The 20,680-nt window shown below is 44.7% G+C and overlaps 1 protein-coding gene across 7 annotated transcripts in view; it reads right to left on the bottom strand.

Moving 5' to 3' along the window:
* Positions 1 to 2,500: 2,500 nt before the first annotated feature.
* Positions 2,501 to 20,680, bottom strand: part of LOC141088549 (cytosolic beta-glucosidase-like) — a 111,024-nt gene continuing 92,844 nt past the window's right edge. For all 7 annotated transcript variants that reach the window (XM_073574671.1, XM_073574673.1, XM_073574670.1 and 4 more), the window contains exon 6: positions 2,501 to 2,775. In XM_073574671.1, coding sequence (XP_073430772.1) covers positions 2,576 to 2,775 — 200 coding nt within the window. In that variant the 3' untranslated portion in view covers positions 2,501 to 2,575. The remainder of the gene's footprint in view (positions 2,776 to 20,680) is intronic.

Below are 20,680 nucleotides of genomic sequence, written 5' to 3'. Positions count from 1 at the left end.
ACCTCTACCAGAATGATGGAAAGAGAAAAGTATGGCGAAGACGTGGTACAGCTCATGATCCAAAGCATACCACATCATCTGTAAAACACGGCGGAGGCAGTGTGATGGCTTGGGCATGCATGGCTGCCAGTGGCACTGGGTCACTAGTGTTTATTGATTATGTGACACAGGACAGAAGCAGCCGAATGAATTCTGAGGTATTCAGAGCCATACTGTGTGCTCAGATCCAGCCAAATGCAGCCAAACTGATTGGTCGTCGTTTCATACTACAGATGGACAATGACCCAAAACATAAAGCCAAAGCAACCCAGGAGTTTATTAAAGCAAAGAAGTGGAATATTCTTAAATGGCCAAGTCAGTCACCTGATCTCAACCCAATTGAGCATGCATTTCACTTGTTAAAGACTAAACTTCAGACAGAAAGGCCCACAAGCAAACAGCAACTGAAAACTACCGCAGTGAAGGCCTGGCAGAGCATCAAAAAGGAGGAAACACAGCGTCTGGTGATGTCCATGAGTTCAAGACTTCAGGCAGTCACTGCCAACAAAGCGTTTTCAACCAAGTACTAGAAATGAACATTTTATTTACAATTATTTAATCTATCCAATTACTTTTGGTCCCATTAAAAACAGGGTGGCACATGTTAAGGAGCTGAAACTCCTAAACCCTTCATCCAATTTTAATGTGGATACCCTCAAATGAAAGCTGAAAGTCTGAACTTCAACTGCATCTGAATTGTTTTGTTTAAAATTCATTGTGGTAATGTCTAGAACCAAAATTAGAAAAAATGTCTCTGTCCAAATATATATGGACCTAACTAACTGTTTGTTTTGCAGAATTGTAAGAACATTGATGAGAACCTGATACTAATGGCAGACCTCTCGGATTTTCAAAGAGGTCAAATTGTTGGTGCTCGTATGGCAGGCACTAGTGTAACAGAAAGTGCCCGAATGCTTGGTGTGTCAAGAGATACTGTCTCCAAAGTAATGACTGAGTGTGAAAGAGAAGGAAAAACGTCCGCAGCAAAGCACAGGTCCGGCCGAAAGTCGAAGTTGACTGAGAGAGACCGTCGGACTCTAAAGCGAATTGTGAGAGAGGATCGCAAGACCACGGCTCCAAGCGTTTAGAGTGGTGTAGAAACCTCCAGAATTGGTCCCTCGAGCAGTGGAAACATGTGATATTCTCAGACGAATCATCGTTTACCCTATTTCCGACCTCCGGCCGAGTGTACGTTTGGAGACAGCCGAAAGAAGCATTCCATCCAGACTGCCTTCTCCCAACCGTAAAACATGGCGGAGGTTTTGTGATGATCTGGGGTGCTATTTTGTGGAGATCCGCTGGGCCAATGATATCTCTTCATGGAAGAATTAACAGCCGAGATTATTTAGGCATTTTGGGCGACCAAGTGCATCCTATGGTTCAAGCACTGTTCCCGGAGGGGAACGCCATCTTTCAGGATGATAATGAACCAATTCATACAGCTAGAATCGTTAAAGCATGGCACGAGGAACGTTCTAATTAAGTTGAGCATCTCATCTGGCCTCCACAATCCCCAGACCTCAACATTATTGAGCATTTAAGGTCGATTTGAGATTCAAGTTAGATGTCGATTTCCGCCGCCATCGTTGCTCAAAGAACTGGAGGGTGTTTTAACTGAAGAATGGGCTAAAATTTCTTTGGAAACAATTCACACCTTGTATGAGTCCATACCTCGGATAACTGAGGCTGTAATCGCCGCAAAAGGTGGACCTACACCATATTAAACTAACTTATGTTGATGTTTCCAGGTGTTTCCATTATTTTGTCCAACCCCTGTATATGCCTAAAGATAATATGATCAGGGGTTGTCTCAAAACCGACTGTACAAGTGTAGGGAAATCGGGAGTAATAGCTGTCGGCCAAATAACAGCTATTGAATGAGTATGGCCACATTTAGTCTAAGGGTCCCGTTTCACTTAACAACGCACCAGCGATCCCGACAACGATACAACCTGGTAGGGATCGCTGGTGCGTCGCTAAATGATCGCTAGTAAGCTGCCAAACAGGCAGATCTCTTCAGCGACACAGCAATGATCCAGCGATCAAACACAGCGATGCATGCTGGCCAGGGGGGCGCCGAAAAAATGACCCAGGACATTCCTGCACGATCAGCGATATCCAACAGGGGGGCCGGTCGCTGCTGCGTGTCACATGTAGCGAGATCGCAGGCGAGATCGCTGTTGCGTCACAAAATCGGTGACGCATTAGCGATCTCGCTATGTGAGACGGGGCCTTAAGACGTTTGATAGTCTTATCGATCCAACCCATCTCCACAGAAGTCTTGGTGACAACATCTATCACAATGAGCTCAGGATTCCCAAAGTTGTCACTGATTTCCTGTTAGACCGGTTTATGGGCAACAGGCCAGGAAATGTAGGATTTACGTAATTTTTTAAACATTTGATACTATGCGAAGAAACATGTTATTTTTTTATATTAAGAATGTATTTCTCAGATTACATAAATGTAGTAGGGTGTTTTATTAATAGCTCCAAAATGATAAAAACCTCACAGTAAGCGTAAGGTGGCATAATATCTACTTATAAATCAATTCATTTCCTTTGACCACTTTGGCATACTCAATAGCTGAATAGTACGGCGTTCTTGGAAGACTCGGCTGGTTATGATCCACATGGAACAATCCAAACCGAACGTTGTAGCCAGAAATCCACTCAAAGTTGTCAAGCAGGGACCAAGCAAAGTAACCTTTCACCTTCACCCCATCTTGTCGGATCGCTGCCAAGGAAAGAGATGCAAAGTGTTAGATCTAATGAACGGTTAATACACAGTTTCATCACGTTACATACATCAGTAAATGCCAGTAGTAAAATTCAATGGCTTCAATTAACTATTCAATACAATCATTCATTTATGAAGGCCGTCCATACATGTAGCAGTAGTGTAGAACCGCACTCCAAAAACGGCAGGCACTTTATGGCAAACTTGTTGTGCAGTCTAGTTTTTGGCCACCCAGCTTGGTTCGGTGAAACACATAGATCCCAATTCACTGGCATTTTGTACACCAGTGGTAATGAGGGCCGTGCAGGAGAAAGATGCGCCAAATTCATTAAGAGGTACACGCCACTTCATAAATTCGGCACATTTTATCAATTCCATGAGCCTCTACAGACTGGAGTAATATTTCTGGTGTACTAAACGGTGCAGCTTTTCATGAATCCCGCTTTGCACCTCCCATTTTGATGCAGCAGCCTGAAAACTGTCCTAGAAAAAAGTACAAACATCACAATTTTTTTGCAGTGTGCAAAAATTTGGGCACTTTCCAAAAGGGTTTATGATAGTTTTCTAGTGCAATCCCTTAAATGAACTGGGGCCACAGTTTCAGCATGCTTCAGTTGTTTGTACAGCCTATGTGCGCAATGCATCATAAAATGATATGAAAATGTGAAAAACGAGAAATAAACTCATCTGTCCAGCTGCACGGCAAAACACTCCAGTAATAGCAACAGTCCAAGCGATAGCCGGCGCTCATATCTTCTTAAAATAATTGCGTTTTATTGATCCAGCAGTATAAAAGGCACAAAAAAATAGTTGAGCACAACATCACAAAAATTAAAGAGGTAAAGAAATATTTCCTGAGCTCCCAGGTAACATGTTTCAGACCTGCACGGTCCTTAGCTTGACAATGGCCCATGCAGGTGTGAGACATGTTGCGTTGGAGCGCAACGGATATTTCTTTTCTACCTTTTTAATTTTTGTGCTGTTGTATTCAACTATTTTTTATGCCTTTTTTATACTACTGGATAAATAAGGCCTCTTTCACACATCAGGTTTTCGCCGTTAGGCGCGATCCGGCGCTTTTGAGAGAAACCGGATCCGGCGAAATGCAATGCCGGATCCGGTTTCCCCCCCATTGACTTGCATTTGCGCCGGATCGCGCCGGATGGCCATGCGTTTCATCCGGTTTTCGCTGGATCCGGCAATGTGTCGCGATCCGGCGTCTGGAAAAAACGGCTACTGTAACGTTTTTTGTCTCCGGCGAAAAAGCCGGACACGCCGGATCCGGCGCGTCCGGCTTTTTCACACCATGAAAGCCTATGAGCGCCGCAATGCGCCTGATCCGGCGAAAGCCGGATCCGGTGGCCGGATCCGGTTTTTTTGGTCTGAGCATGCTCAGTAGCTCTGCCCACAAGACATATATAAAAGCAAGACAGTGGGACCCACAGCCACACCCAACATGCCACCCAAGAAAGCAACCAAGCGCAGCAGGAGAAGGCAGGAGACCACTGCAGCACCATCAGCACCACCACCACCCCAAATGGAGCAGCAAATGGAACATGCTGAGGAGGGGAGGCCAGCAGCAGATGAGAGACGGTAATTATCAAATCCCCCATTCCTCCAAACTAGGGCTATTGAATATCAAGATATTCATTGGCCCTTTGTTTCTCTTTATTCAACAGCCGCCCAATAGATGCAGCAGCAGCAGCAGCAGCAGCAATGGCAGCAGCTGGAACACCACCCACAGGCATGGAGTGTGGCCACCAGGAAGACAGCACATCATCTTCTGGGAGCCCTCCCTCGCATCGTCAGCGTTTGACGGTAAGTTTTTATTTCCAAAATCCATCATCTCTGTAATATATGTCTATTCATTGCCTTTTATTTCAAAACAGGATTCACAAGATGAAGAGGAGCTCCCAGAAGAAGAAGGAAGGGGTGGACAGACACCTGGAGTGGGCTCACAATTGGTAAGTTTTTTGCATCAAACGTAGAAACACAACATCACACTACACACAACACATAGAAAACAATGTTCTGCAGACCACACACAGCAAACAAATGCCTACATCCAAAGACATAACATTTTTTGTTTTCTTCTCTAGTCTTCCCAATCTGGTGCTCGGCCAAGAGGTCCTCGCAGTGCCTCCCAGGGTCGTCGGCGACAGCAACGCGGCGGTCACCAGCGTGTAAGTATAAATATTTTTGCTTTGTTTTTTTGCACTTTTTATTTCATTTCTTTTGTGGAGGCTAATTATGTTATTTTTGTCTTTTTCTTTAACAGCCTTCACAGCGTGCTCCCGACTCTGACGGTGAGGATGGAGGACTCGATGTGGACCACCTCATCGATCTCGTCAGAGAAAGGGAGCCGCTCTGGAATATGGCTGACCGCCGCCACGCTGACCTTATCGTTACCCGACGACTCTGGGAGGAAATCTGTTCGCTCCTTGTGGGCCGCTGGGAGAACCTCGATGTTCGGGCCCAGATTAAAGAGCGTAAGTATATACAGTACCGGTTGCTTGATGTAAACCAGTGTTTCCCGAACTCCAGTCCTCGTGGTCCCCACGGATCATGTGTTCAGGATTTCTATTTACTATGGAAATCCTGAAAACATGACCCCTGGGGACCATGAGGACTGGAGTTTGTGAAACACTAATGTTGTATACTAACCACTCCTTTCTTGTTTCAGGGAACAGAATTGTGAATTGTGGCGGTCTGTGAGGGATCGTTTCAAGAAGGAGTTCAATAAAGAGATGCGGGCCCCGAGTGGATCTGGAGGACGCAGGAGCAAGTACAAGTATGCACAAGCCCTGTCGTTCCTCCGGGAAACAATGGTCACTAGAAGGTAAATATTACACACCACATGTGAAAAAAAATGTTAGATGTAACTTTTTTTTTTCAGCCAGGGCCATACCATGTCAGTATTTTAATTGTTTTTTTTTCTCTTTATTCCACAGCACGTTGAGCAGCACTCGGGAGCCTGCACGATTGGACCCTTCTGAGGCGATCCCTGAGGAGACCGGCACCGAGGGACACTTCGACCGCCCCGGTACATCTGCACCTTCCCAGCCTTCCCACACATTCGACCCATCTGTCCCATCCACCAGCACAGGAGCATCGTGGCCGCCTACATTACATGAAGCTGCTGGTGAGGAGATCGCTTTCCCTTTACCCCACCCTTCTGCCCCTGCCACCTCTAGTACACCTGCGGGTACTGGGCGGCAGCGGCAGAGGGGTCAGGAAAAGAGTTATGCGCCAGAGTTCTTGCATCTGAATGCATCTTTCCAGAACTGTCTAAAAGTCTTGTCAGAGCAAATCTCCGCAGGCTTTCAGCAGATCAACTCCAGCATTCTGGAGGTGAAGACACTTCTGCAAACCATGCATTCAGAAGCAAGATCTTCGCCAAACCACACCTTTTTCAGGTCTGTTGTGGAGCGCATGGCAACACTATCTATCTCCTACCCAGCAGATGCATGTAATGCATTCGTGCCACGGTGCTCTACAGCAGGTTACCTCCCAACCTCCACCTCCCACCACTGTAGTTCCTCCACCTGCACCCCCTCCAGCCACTTTCCATCCTCCCCCTCCTATTACATCTGCACCCCCTCCAGCCACTTTCCATCCTCCCCCTCCTATTACATACCAGCAACCTCACCAGTACCAGCAACCTTCCCAGTACCAGCAACCTCCCCAGTACCAGACATCTCCCCACTTCCAGCAACCTGCCCCGTACCAAACTCCTTCCCCGTACCAAACTCCTTCCCCATACAACTTTCCATCAACATCATCTGCTCCTACAGTCCCTGCCCAACCCTCCACTCCACCGCCCACCACCTCTTCTGCCTCCCACATGTCCACCCATTCTGTAGCTTTTTCCACACCATCACCTCTAACTGTTCCTTCCCCACCACGATCCCAGTCCTCTCTCCACACTCCCATTGTCGAAGTGTCCCGCAGCCCCTCCAGCAGTATTTCCACCCCACACTACACCGAGTTATAATGTTTTTTTTGTAATAAAAATGCCCATTTGGTTGGTTTCAAACCTTTATTAAAAAAGTTTTTTTAACTTTAAAAACAGTTTACACAAAAAAAAAATATTTTAAATAAAAGTTAAATTATTGTTTACACTGGTTGTCTGTCATTTCTTTCTGCGGCGAAATATGTTTAAAAAAAAGGTTAAATACAGGGTATTTAAAAGGTAAAAAGGTATTCAAAACCAGGTATATAACTGTGGGTAAATTTTAGCTTTTTGCCACAGTTGTGTTCCTGGTTGTGTTTGAAGCAAAGTATTTCACCTGAAAAGTTGTGTTTATTGTTGGTGATTTCCTAACAATGTACACAACTTTTGTTAAAAGGTGAAATACTTTGCATAAAACACAACCAGGTACACACCTGTGGCCTAAAGCTAAAAATAGTAAGACCATGACAAGATAGCCAACTTTGGTTGGCAAAGGTATATACTGTTGGTCCAGAAGGTACACAAGTTTGGTTAGGGCACAAATCTTTCACACTCTGTCATCCTGCCAGTGTACTCTGCCTTGAGGTGACATAAAGTATAGTGCAAAATTGTCCCTCATTACTGAAATCGTCACAGAACTTCTAGTGGTAATATTTCCAATGACAACATCCATCTTCGCCAGTAACTTGCTCTTCTCTCCAACCTGCACTTTCTCCTCTACAACCTGTCAAAGAAGGGCTGTAGGAACATGCTATATATAGTTTTCCAGTAGCCAATCCCGTTCGGAAGGCCACAAGGGTCAATTTTAAAAACCGGATCCGGCGTAATCCGTCGAAAAACGGATAGAAAAACGGATGAACCGGATGAGACGGATCCGGTTTTGTCTGTCAAGAACAAGACGGATCCGGCAGAAAACCGGATGCGGCACATCAGGTTTTACAAAACATTTGCCGGATCCGGCATTCCGGCACGACGCCGGATCGCGCCTGACGCCGAAAACCTGATGTGTGAAAGTAGCCTTAAGCAATTCTTATAAGAAGATGTGAGTTCCGGCTATCGTTTGGACTGTTGGTGAAATTATATGGTGCGCAGCTCTGGACTAGGTATAGAAATATCAGCTCATGCTTAATGAAGCTACAGTCCTCGGTACGGAGGAAGCCACTCCAGCCCGACGTGGTATAACAAAGTCCAAGATCGAAAATCCTCCAGCCGTGTTCCAGACTAAATGGTAAACTTATTCCAAATTTAAAAAGGTAGACATTCACTTCTAAGGTACTTATGGAAATCTCTGGGGTGCCCAAGTCACCTTTGTAAATGGCGTGGTAGGGCGCATGTGTGTCCACTATTCTTTCAATATCTATGGACAAATTGAATTCTTAGGGTCTGAAAATCTTCTGTGTGAATGGAGCAGTAGTGGGCATGTGTGACCACTCCATTCACTTCTATGGATGGTCCCCAAATCACTTGTGTGAACGTGGAGGTACTGCGCTTGTGCAACCACTGCTCTTTTCATCTTGGGGGTCCAAGATAAAATCCTATGTGTGAATGGAGCAGTAATGTGCACGTGTGACCACTCCATTCACTTCTTTGGGACCTATGGGAATTTTGGTGGTCCCAAAATCACCTGCGTGAATGGGGAGGTACTGTGCATGTGCAACCACTGCTCTTTTCACTTCTATAGGACAGAAAGATGTCTTGGGGATCCAAAATCATGTTTATTAATGAAGCAGATGATTTCACATATTATTCGCTTACATGGGACAGAAGAATATCTTCGGGGGTACAAAAAAAAATCACCTGTGTGAGCAGTGCACATCTGTGACCATTATTCAATTTTCATCTATTGGATTGGCATAATTGCTGTCCGTCCCATAGAAGTGAATGAAGGGGTGGTTAGTAACTAAGGAATTGTACAAGATAAGTAATACAATGTATTCACAAAGTTTCAACTTTCTATGCAAATGAATACTAAATGCAAAGTGATCTAAGACACAAATAAAACTGTAACTTTATGTGAATTCTTGTCAAGAAAACTGTTTATCCAACAAATAAATGTACAAATCCTCTACATTTCCAAATACTGTAGAAAAAAAAACACATCCAAGTAGAACTTTTATAATCCATCCAAAGAAAACCAGAAAAAAAGGCAAAGAAATGTAATAGTGTGATATGCCAATATGATTTATGAAGCACTGAAGCAGTGAAAGTAAAGTAAAAAGCAACCTTTGTGCGCTCAACTTCTCCTTAAAACTGAGTGGAATTTTAAGATAACAGACAGAATGGAACGACTGTGGATCCAAGGAAACTGGAACAAATGTGATAAGCGCGCTCTTCTTAAGTTTCAAGAACATTCACTCGTACCTGAAGACTTTATTAATAACAGCAGGAGCAAACAGGCAAGACGTATCGCGCTCCTCGTAATGCGGCTCACCAGCTACACGTTACTTAACCCTTTTGAACGTTTTACAAGACCCCCAGCTATAATTAAACCAGGATTCAGAAGACGCAGAGATCACTGCTCTGGAGGTGCTCAAAGACCCCATTCAATAAAAAGACATTCTCTGGCTGTGACAATGCAGTTAACCTGTCACCTGCCCCAAGAATCATTTCAAAGGATAGCGTGCATTCTCATAAATTAAAGGGGTATTCTACGCTTCCCATGTCACAGCCGCAATGGATCCATCTGCTATTCCCAACATGTCTAATTTAATGCCACATCAAAGAACAATTCTAGGGCATATTTTCTTAAGAGTTCTGCATTCTGGGTTCCTCTTTTGTACCTCCTTGAAATCTGTGAATAATGTATTATTAGGCTATGTGCACACGTTGCAGATCCGCAGCGTTTTTGATGCGCGGATTTGCACCAAATCCGCAATGTAGTACCCAACCAATGTAAATCAATGGGAATCCAGAATTGGTGTGCACATGCTGCGGAAAAATCCGCGCGGATTCACAGTGTTTTATTTTCCGCAGCATGTCAATTCTTTCTGCGGATCTGCAATGTTTGTGCATCCATTGACTTCGATTGAGTCAGTCAAATTCGCAGCAAAGCCTCAGGTGTAAAAAAGTTTGCGGTTTTGCTGCAGATGTGCATGCGAAAAATGCTGCAGAAAGGCAGTAGAAAGAGTGTGTGGGTGGAGAATATGCGGGAGTGGAGAATCTGTCTTCGGGTGTCTGTGTGTGTCTTCGGGGATCTGGGGCTGTGTGTGGGTCTGTGTGTAGGCAGGCATCGTCTGATGGGACTACTACTCCTATCCGGCTTCGTCTGCTGTCACATATACAGTGACAGCATGAGCCGATGATGGGATAGTAGGTTCCATCATCCGGCGACTGTATTGAATAGTGAAAAAAAACAACAAACATTCCTACTCACCAAACACCTAGTCCCCGATGCCCTCGATCTCCTGCAACAAAAATAAAATAATAAACCAACCTATACTTACCTTTCTGCCATAGTTGATTTATTAACGATTGTCCAACAGCGATCTCACGTGTAGAATAGTCACATCAGGAGATGTGACTGATCTACAGGGCCTCCGGTGATACAGTCACAGGAGATAATCCTCTCGCAGTGTAACACTCCGCCGCTATGAGTTCACGCTGTCACTTGCGGCAACACAGCGTGAGAAAGTTCACATGCAGCGGTAGTGCCCTAAAGTGTGACCACGAACTCTGATGAACTCTATACACTGCAGAGCGATTATCTCCTGTCAGTGCATCATCGGAGGCCACGTAGGGCAGTCACATCTCTCGATATGACTGTTCTACATGTGAGATCGTCGTGGGACAGTCGTCATTTAGGACTACGTCAGACAGGAAGTATTTGTGATGGGTTATTACTTTATTTTTGTTGCAGGAGATCAAGGGCGTCGGGGATTAAGGCGATGCAGTAAATATGGTTTAATTAAGAATATTAAAGGAGTCTGTGTCTTTATTTCAATTAAAGGATTTTTTACTGGGTGTCTGTTTTATTTACAATTTGACTATGGGGTTAGTAACAGCGGCGTCTTATTGACGCCTCTCCATTACTAACCTTGGGGCTTGCAACCCCCAAACAATTACCCTACTTGCCACCGCTACAGGGCAAGTGGGAAGAGCGAGGCTAAGTGCCATAATTGGCACATCTATAAGATGCACCATTTCTGGGGCGGCTGACATGTTATGTTTTTTAGCCGGGGGGGCAATATCCATGGCCCCATCCTAGGCTATTAATGTCAGCCCGCAGCTGTCTGCATAGCCTTTGCTGGTTATTAATTATAGGGGGACTCAATGTCGTTTTTTGGGGGGCTCCACTATTTTAACCACTTAATGACAGCCATCTTTTTACTGACCTGGGATATAAGAGAATATCTTCCTCATACAGGTGACAATCCAGCAGCTGTCAAGTGTACATTATGGCTGACAACTTGCTATATCTTAAACGATCAGTGTTGGCACCGGCCATATCTGTTTAACCCCTTAGTTGCTGCTGTCAAAAGTGACTACATAAAATAAAAGGTTAATAGATTGTGGGGGCTTCCACTTTAATCTAATTGACAAACTGGGATCATGATTGTATGGTCCTGATGTTTGCCATAGCAGTTCATGGCCAAATAGCGGCCTTAGAGTGTCCCGGCTCTAGTGGTCAGTTCAGAAGTCAGCGTCACTTAGGTGGTAAACAAACACTTTTTCATCCCTGCTATACCATTTTGCATTAATTCCTGAAAATCACCTGAAGGGTTAATAAGCTATCTGACAGAAGTTTTCAGTATCTCAAGAGATGCTGTTTTTAAAATGGTATCACATTTGGGGTTTTCCAATATCTAGGACCCCAAAGTCACTTCAAACCTGGATAGGTCCCTCAAAAAAAAATAAATGTTGCAAATTTCCTTGAAAAAATGATAAATTATTGCTACGTTTTTAAACCTCCTAAAAGGCTAACAAAATAAAATACCATTTTACAAATGGTGGTGATGTAAAGCAGACATGAGGGAAATGTTATTTACTAATGTTTTGCTATGGTGTGACTATCTGGATTAACGGGATAATCATTCAAAGTTTGAAAATTGCAATTTCTTTAACATTTTTGTCCAAGTTTCTGATTTTTTTTAAAAATAAACACAAAACATATCGATCTAAATTTAACATTATCATAAATTACAATGTGCCACGAAAAATCACTGGAATTTGTTGAAGCATTCCAGAGTTACAGTATCACTACATAAAGTGACATTGGTCGAAATTTAAAAAATTGGCCCCATCACTAAGGGGTTAATAGCCAGTAAAGGCTAAGTATACAGCTGTGAGCTGATATTAATAGCCTGGGAAGATCCATGGGTATGACCCAATTCCCAGGCTATAAACATCTGCCCCCCCAGTCGTCGGTTTTCCCTCTGCTGGTTAAGAAAATTACGCAGGAGCCCACAAAATTGTTTTGTACAAATATTTTGAAAATTAAACAGATTGCGTTTCATGCATATTTCGTGTTTGCGTGTGTCTTTATTTAAATCTTTATGCACCAGTTTATTTTAGTATGTTCATTAATAAACCTCGGGCTTGGTATTATATATCTATCTATATATTATATATATTTACATTATATATATTATATATATTTATTCTATTCACTTATATTTGAACATGGTATGTAAAGATATTATGGTCTTCAATGGAGAATGAAAAAGAAGAGGTTGGACATGGAAATGACATTACAATATTTTTTTTTGTTAAATAATATATCTTTATTTAGGTTACAAATCTGCATGAAAATCCGTATCAAATCCACATATAAAACACAAATCCGTGCGGATTTTCATGTGTATTTTCTGCCAAGAGAGGAAGAATCCGCGCAGATTTCTACAAAAGCAAATCATCATTGTGTGCACATACCCTTAGGGCAGTGGTCCCCAACCTTTCTGACCATGAGACCCATATTCAGCTTAGAGAGAGGGTCACGAGCCACATTCAGCTCTCACCCCCCTCAAAGTAGTGACAACCAAAGCCCCCATTATAGGTATAATGATAACCAAAGCTATTCCACAGAAATCACTCCAAAGCAGTACATTGAGATCTAGGGGTCGTTCCCACAATACCCTCATTCAATATTCTCCCATCAAGGACTCCCAACACACTGTCACATCCAGCTTCAAGAACCTCCTCTAACAGGTAGTACCATCCTCCAGCGTACCATACCTAAAACATCTCTAAACCCCGACAGTTTATGTGCATCCATATCTGCTCTTCTGTGCAGGGCTACTCACAAAATTCACCATTTTGAGATGTTCTCTTCACACCTGTTTGCTAGACCTGGAGCTAATGCACCAAGCTGGCAGTCACGAGCCACAATTCATGGGACCGCGAGCCACATGTGGCTCCCAAGCTACAGGTTGGGGACCCCTGTGTCACGCTCGCACCTTGGCTGAATGGGGCGAGCCGGGCGGTTGTGGCCCCACTGTGCCACAAACCAGACTACCCAGGAAGGGACGTGACTACGACAGCTACCTCGGTCTTCACTGGAGCCTCTGATGGTGAGGTCAGGCTTGTGCGGCAGGTACCTGTTGGGTGCCACTCCAGGGTGGTGTCTGGCTGTGGCTGCTGATCCCACTCGGGGACAAGTCACTTGGACAGGTGTGACTAACAGGCAGGCTGAGACACTGGGCAAGCAGGCACGGCTGAGACACAGGGCAAGCAGGTGTGGTGTATGAAGGAACAGGTTGGGACCTGTTCACACAGGAGCTGCAGGTATGGATACAGGCAGGAAGGAGTGGAATATGTTGGAACAGGTTAGGAACTGAGCCAAGCAGGCAGAGCGGCTAGGGAGCCGAGCAGGCAGAGCGGCTAGGGAGCCGAGCAGGCAGAGCGGCTAGGGAGCCGAGCAGGCAGAGCGGCTAGGGAGCCGAGCAGGCAGAGCGGCTAGGGAGCCGTGCAGGCAGAGCGGCTAGGGAGCCGTGCAGGCAGAGCGGCTAGGGAGCCGTGCAGGCAGAGCGGCCAGGGAGCCGAGCAGGCAGAGCGGCTAGGGAGCCGAGCAGGCAGAGCAGCAAGGGTGCAGATGCACAGACAGAGCAGCAAGGGTGCAGATGCACAGACAGAGCTGCAAGGGTGCAGATGCACAGACAGAGCTGCAAGGGTGCAGATGCACAGACAGAGCTGCAAGGGTGCAGATGCACAGACAGAGCTGCAAGGGTGCAGATGCACAGACAGAGCTGCAAGGGTGCAGATGCACAGACAGAGCTGCAAGGGTGCAGATGCACAGACAGAGCTGCAAGGGTGCAGATGCACAGACAGAGCTGCAAGGGTGCAGATGCACAGACGGAGAGGACACAAGGAAAGACACAGCAGGGAAGGAAGCCACAGACAAGGAGAAAGGGAGACTAAGGTAGGACAGCGTACAGACAAGGTACTGGGACCAAGACTCAAGGGCAAGGATATTCAGCCTCCTGGCAGGCAGACAAGGTACAAAGCAAGACAAGAAGTATTCATCCAGAGAAGGAGATACACAGAACGGGGCCTGGCTTCCTCAGCAGCAAGATACTAACTAAGTTTAGACATTGCACAGGCAATGTTTCAGTGGGTGTGGCAGAACTAAATAGTCAAGGGCTCTAGGTAATTGGACAGGGACAGATTAGACAGGTGCCTCCTGACTGCATAAGAACCAGAGAGTTCTGGCGCCGCCCCTTATACACACATAGCCAGGAAACATACGGGAGAGCAGAGGCACAGAGCACAGGACTGACAACAGACAAAATTCACAGCATGATCCGGAGCAGTGAGTAAGTTGATGTGCGGGATATGGGAGGCCATGCAGTGACGCCAGCAGGGTTGTTACACCCTGCCTTAGGGTATGTGCACACGTTGCAGATCAGTCTGCAGAATTTTCTGCACAAAATTTGCATCTCTTTGCAGAAAACTCAGGTGAAAACAGAGAGAGAGATAGATAGCGATAGAGAGAATTTTTATGTGCCAAAATGGAAACCGCTGCTGTGGATCAGCATGTGTACAGCAATTCTTAATTTACCATAGACTTACATTGCCTGTGCACTACACTGCGGATTTGATGCAAATCCGCACATCTTAAAACGCTGCGGATCCGCATCAAAATCCGCACATGTGCACATACCCTTAAGAGTTACGTTTATATAGGAAAAATGGAAGGAACAAAGCAAAGAGAAAGACCATCAACCTGATGGCTTGATACTATCAAGATAATGGCAGAGACATAGATAGGTCCCTGTCAGACAGATCTAGGCTTGCACTATTTCCCAGAAAACAATAAACCTACCTCGGAGTGTGGGAGTAAAGAAAAGTGCCATCCATATTAGTGACCCTTCATATGACACCCAACATGCGGTTTCACACAGCTTTTTGGTGAAAAATTCCCTCTGTTGTTTTTGATGGAAATTTGGGGCAAAGCTTGAAGTGGCTTCCAAATGAATGGGGAATATAAAGGACAGACTAAAGGTGCTCACATCTACATTTTTGGATGCATCTTTTTCTGCATGAAAAACGCAGATTATTGCCAGAAAGTAAATTAACCAAGTTTTGATGCGTTTTTTCCATTTTTCATCATACTGTTTAAAAACTGCAGTTGAAAAACTGACAGAATTGACCTTCCACATTTTGTAATATCGCAACACAGAAGAAACAAGAGGTATTTTGTGACTGACATTTTCAAAATCTCATTCGATTTGCTATAACTATAATATTTTTTTTTTGCACAAAAAAATTTTTCTATTTCATGATTCCTTTAAAAAGTCTAAATAGTGTAAATTTGGCAGATCATGTACTCTTTTGGTGCGGTTAAGATCTCTTTCATTTTTGATTCGGCCTCATGTACATCACAGTCATTGCTGTACGATAACGAGAAGGCACGTAGCCGAGTCACAGGAACCCATAGTGTCCCAGAGGGGACCCTAACATGCACTGGGTTGTAAAAACAGCTCTGTCCATCTGATGGCGCATTATTTTATGATGGGTTAATAGAAAATCTGACAAAAATAAATGTTGCTATAAAATTGGAGTAGACAGGTACATGTTTTTCATACAAATCAGAACTGTAAGTCTACTACGTCTGAGTGTTCGCCTCCAGTAGGCATACACACTCAAAAATTACGCGCAGCACAGTGCACGCACGCTCTGCCATTACCATTATAGGCTATGGCCCCAAAGGCAAATACATCCGAATCCCGTTTCGTGGGTGGGTTCAGACTTAAGCCTCAACGGGCCCACCGAAAGGGTGCCGGAACACAATGTGAAAGGACTCTATTACAGATATGTCCCTAACGCTGTAGGGCATGTTCACACGCAGCTTTTCGCTATGGATTTCCCTGCACCCAAAATCAGTGTTGGCAGAGAAAACACTACATACAATACACACCGCGCATCCCCGATGCATTTTCTGCAGAATTGACATGCTGAAAGTTAAAAAAAAATCCCAGCAGCTCAAAAAATGCAAAAAAAAAAAAAAAATGAAGGTGCAGATGAGATTTTACAAATCTTATTTACTTTGCAGGTAATGTAAAACCCAAAGTTTTTTTTTTTCTGCTCCAAAAGACGAGCACAACAACGCTGCAAAAGTGCTTGGCATAAATATACCCTTATGCCTCATTCAGATGTCCATTTTCCTCTCTGGTACCTGAAAAATAGGACCGATTTCCATCACCGTCCTGGATCAGATTTCCAGCAGTGTTTGGTCAGTGTTCCAGGTTTTACCATCCAGGGTTCATTAATTTCTCGCATATGGTGAAAACACACAAACAAAAAGGGAAAATTGTTGGAGGTTTCTCAAACTGCTAGCAAAATGCTGGTGAAAGATGGACAGCACTAGGATACTATTAGTGATCTATCAGAGGTTTTTCACAAGCCCATAGACTTGCGAGTTTGGGCCAAGATTTAGTCTGCAAAAAACCTGAACATGTGAACAGCCCCATGGACCATTATGGATACATATTATATTTGGGACAAACACGTAGATCATGTACACGACCGACATCTGAACGATGGCTTAGGCTTGGGCTAAATGACAATGAGTAGCGTCATTTTATACAGATTGGTCATCAATTTAGCGTTGGAGACTATTGCTCGCGCTCCAACACCCTAATCTTCTGCTGTAGACATTTTTCAATTAAGGAATTGCCAAAAGCTCACTTTGCTTATTCTCTCAGCCAGGCAGAGGCAAAAGAGGTCTCCGCAGTGGTGCCGACACAGAATCTTGGTGGAGAGTGCACAGGACATATGAAGCTTCAGCTGATGTGAAGGATTAGGTGCAGGTGAATTAGGAGGTCAGGATGGTCAACACACCAGTAAATGGATGAGTTTAGTGCCCCATCGATGGTGCTGATGCTATATTTTGTTGCTAATTATATCATCATGGTACGCTTTGGATTACAACTACTCTATTGGAAGTAGTAAGACCCAGACTTTCTCCTGATGGTTCCCGTGATTAATCCTTGGGTGCGCCATTACTGGTTTCACCATTGTACTGCCTGATTACACTTTGTGCTTTTATACAGCTTGGCCTTCTGGACTTGGTTTCTGCTATCTCAGACTACATATTTGATAACTATGTACTTCTACTATGGTCTCTACTTCTGACCCTGACCTATTTGTATATTCCCTCTGCTCCCAATACTAGTCAGTGTGTCACACCCCAGGTGGAACATGTGGTTCGTGGACCCACTGTGCCTCAGAGACTGGGATTACCTAAGAAGGGGTGTAGCTAAGCGGCAAACTGGTGTTCACTGGAGCTCCTGTTGGTGGAGTTAGGCTTGCGCTGCAGGTAGCCGCCAGATACCACTCCTCAAGTTTGCCAGCACGGAATAGATTCAGGTTTCATTCAGACTACGCCCCAGGCAGGATAGATACTGACATGGAGTACTGGGATAGGTACACGTTCAGACAAAGGTCTCAGGAACTGGCACAGTTTCTCCCAAAGCAGTTTCAGACTTCAGGGACCGCCGCAGTGGCTTCAGAGTTCAAGGACTTGCTGCACAATGATGAGGAGTTTGGATTGAGGCACCAGCAGCACAAGAACCGGGGTAGCAGGTTTAGGCTTGGCCGCACAATGATCAGGGGATCAGGTTCATGCACTGTCCGCACAAGGACCATGATTTAGGGTTTTGGGCACTGGACACACACAGACCAGGGGAGAAGTTTCAGGCATTGTCCGCACAAGGACAAAGTTGAGCAGGTTTTGGCACTGGTTGCACAATGACTAGTTGTTCGGGTTCAGGTACTGGCCGCACAATGACTAGGGGTTCAAGCTCAGGACCTGGTCATACAAGGACCAGGGGACCTAACAACTCACTAGTTTTACTGTAACTAATAAATCCATAGCGCTTAGGCACCTCCCTATTGGGAAGGGTGACTTTTACGCATGATGTCTCCCAGCTATTGGCTGGGGGCATCTTAGCAATATGACTGAAATGCCCATATAAGAGCAGGAGAGTGCAAGCTTACTAGTTGTGCCGCCGGAAGTCAGTGCACAGGGAAATGTACTGAGTGATGGGTAGGTGACCACTCGGCCACAGCAATGAGTATGTCAGCGTCCCTGCATGGAGGGAAGAGGGCAACAGGGCAGGGGCACCGGCATGTGTGTTACACAGTGACAATGCTACACAAAAACTTGAGGGCTGCTGCACCAAAGTACAGATCTCTTATAGGGCATAAGAGGAAAAAACAGTCAACCGCTTACTAGAGATCCTACCAATCAAAGTAGCAAGCACCAGCGCTGACTGTGGCACATTGCATTGAGCTGACTGCATGTAATAAAAGCCCCCTAGTCTGAGCTGCATCACATAGTTGTGGATGAGACCTGTTATGACCACCAGGTCAAAATGAGGATAGACTTACACTGAGAGGTTGTGACCATTACCTCTGACTTGTGGTCACAAAATGGTGGAGAGTGATCGGAACAGCACAGGCAAGAGCTGAAGACAGCGGCTGGTAAATATAATATTAGGGACAAAGATCTTAGATTGGTAGCACCTCTCCGGGCTTCTCCTGGCACTGCAGTGCATTAGTTAAATCATCACTGGCCACAATTAAAATTCCCCCAAATGTGAACTTATTGCATATCGATTCGGAGGTGAGAGTGACGGAGCTACCTGTGACTCCGCGCATTGAGAGAATGTCAAATGTCTCTTTTTTGTATCACATCTATTCCACAGAAAGCAGAAAACGTGTTTGTGTGTGACTGTAGCCAGGGTTTGTGCCGATCGCTCCATGCATCTCCGGGATTTCAAGTGACTCTATGAGAGAAGTGCTGCAGAGGAAAGCTGTCCGTGCTGCATGCAGAGGAGCTCTCAACCCGCACCCCGCATTTATTACCGCCATTTATATACATTGGCTATGTTAATGAATGGAAAGTTGTAGAAAAGGCATTTTATTTAAGTGAAGACATTTTTCATATCGACTTAATCTCAGTTTCCTAGAACAACTTTTGAACAGGTGTACATGCCTAGCATCTAGAAGATGGAAGAATTGTATAGGAATCTCAAAGACGCTGGGTTTAATCATTTCTATGTAATATTGGAGACGTGTGAGAACACTGCCATCTCCAGTCTATGCCGAGCCAGCATCAGGGACATGATGGGAGATAATCACTACATCACTCTTTTCTGTTTACTACAATGGGGAAAATAAGTATTAGATACATGGACCATTTTGCAAGTTTTCCCTGTAATTTTTATTGTAGGTACACCTCACCTGTGAAAGAGAATTTAAAAATAAAATACAGAAAATCACATTGTATGATATTTACATAATTAATTTGCAATTTTTGCATGAAATGAATATTTGATACAATAGAAAAACAGAACTTAATATTTGGTACAGAAACCTGTGTTTGCAATTACAGAGGTCAGATCTTTCCTGTAGTTCTTGATCAAGTCTGCACACACTGCGGCAGGGATTTTGGCCCACTCCTCCACACAGATCTTCTCCAGATCATTCAGATTTCAGGGCTGTCGCTGGACAACATTGTGTTTCAGTTTCCTCTAAAGATTTTCTATTGGGTTCAGGTCTGGAGACTGGCTAAGCCACTCGAGGACCTTGAAATGAAACTGACAGAGCTACTCGTTAGTTGCCCTGTGTGTTTTGGGACATTGTCATCCTGAAGACCCAGCAACGACCCATTTTCAATGCTCTAACTGAGGGAAGGAGGTTGCTGGCCAGAATCTCCCTTCAATATGGTGCAGTCGTCCTGTCCCCTTTGCACAAAATTACCCCCAAGTTATGATGTTTCCCCCAACATGCTTCATTGTTGGGACAGTTTTCTTGGGGTTGTACTTATCCTTCTTCTTCCTCCAAACACTTTGAATGAAGTTGACACTAAAAAGTTCTATTTTTGTCTTATCTGACCACATGACCTTCTCCCATGCCTCCTCTGGATCATCCAGATGGTCAGTGGCGAATTTCAAACAGGCCTGGACATGTGCTGATGTGAGCAGGGGGACCTTGCCTGCCCTGCAGGATTTTAATCCATGACACTGTAGTGTGTTACATTGTAATATTTGAGACTGTAGTCCCAGCTCTCTTCAAGTCATTAATCAGGTCCTCCCATGTAGTTCTGGGCTGATTCCTGACTTTATTAAAATCGTACTTACCCCACGAGGTGAGATCTTACATGGAGCCCCAGACTGAGGAAGATTGACAGTCATCTTGTGATTCTTCTATTATCTAATAATTGTGCCAACAGTTGTTGCATCCTCACCAAGCTGCTTACCTATTGCCCTGTAGCCCATCCCAGCCTTGTGCAGGTCTACAGTTTGTCCCTGGTGTCATTAGACAGATCTTTGGATGTGGCCATGGTGGAAAGGTTGGAGTGTGATTGATTGAGTGTGTAGACAGGTGTCTTTTATACAGGTAACAAGGTCAAACAGGTGCTGCCATTAATACAGGTAACGAGTGCAGAGTAGGAGGGCATCGTAAAGGAAAACTAACAGGTCTGTAAGAACCAGAATTCTTGCTGATTGG

The sequence above is a fragment of the Dendrobates tinctorius genome, unplaced genomic scaffold (genome assembly GCF_039654945.1).
Source record: "Dendrobates tinctorius isolate UK_male_01 unplaced genomic scaffold, ASM3965494v1 ptg000039l, whole genome shotgun sequence".
Lineage (NCBI taxonomy): Eukaryota > Metazoa > Chordata > Amphibia > Anura > Dendrobatidae > Dendrobates > Dendrobates tinctorius.
This window is presented reverse-complemented; position numbering and strand designations above follow the sequence as displayed.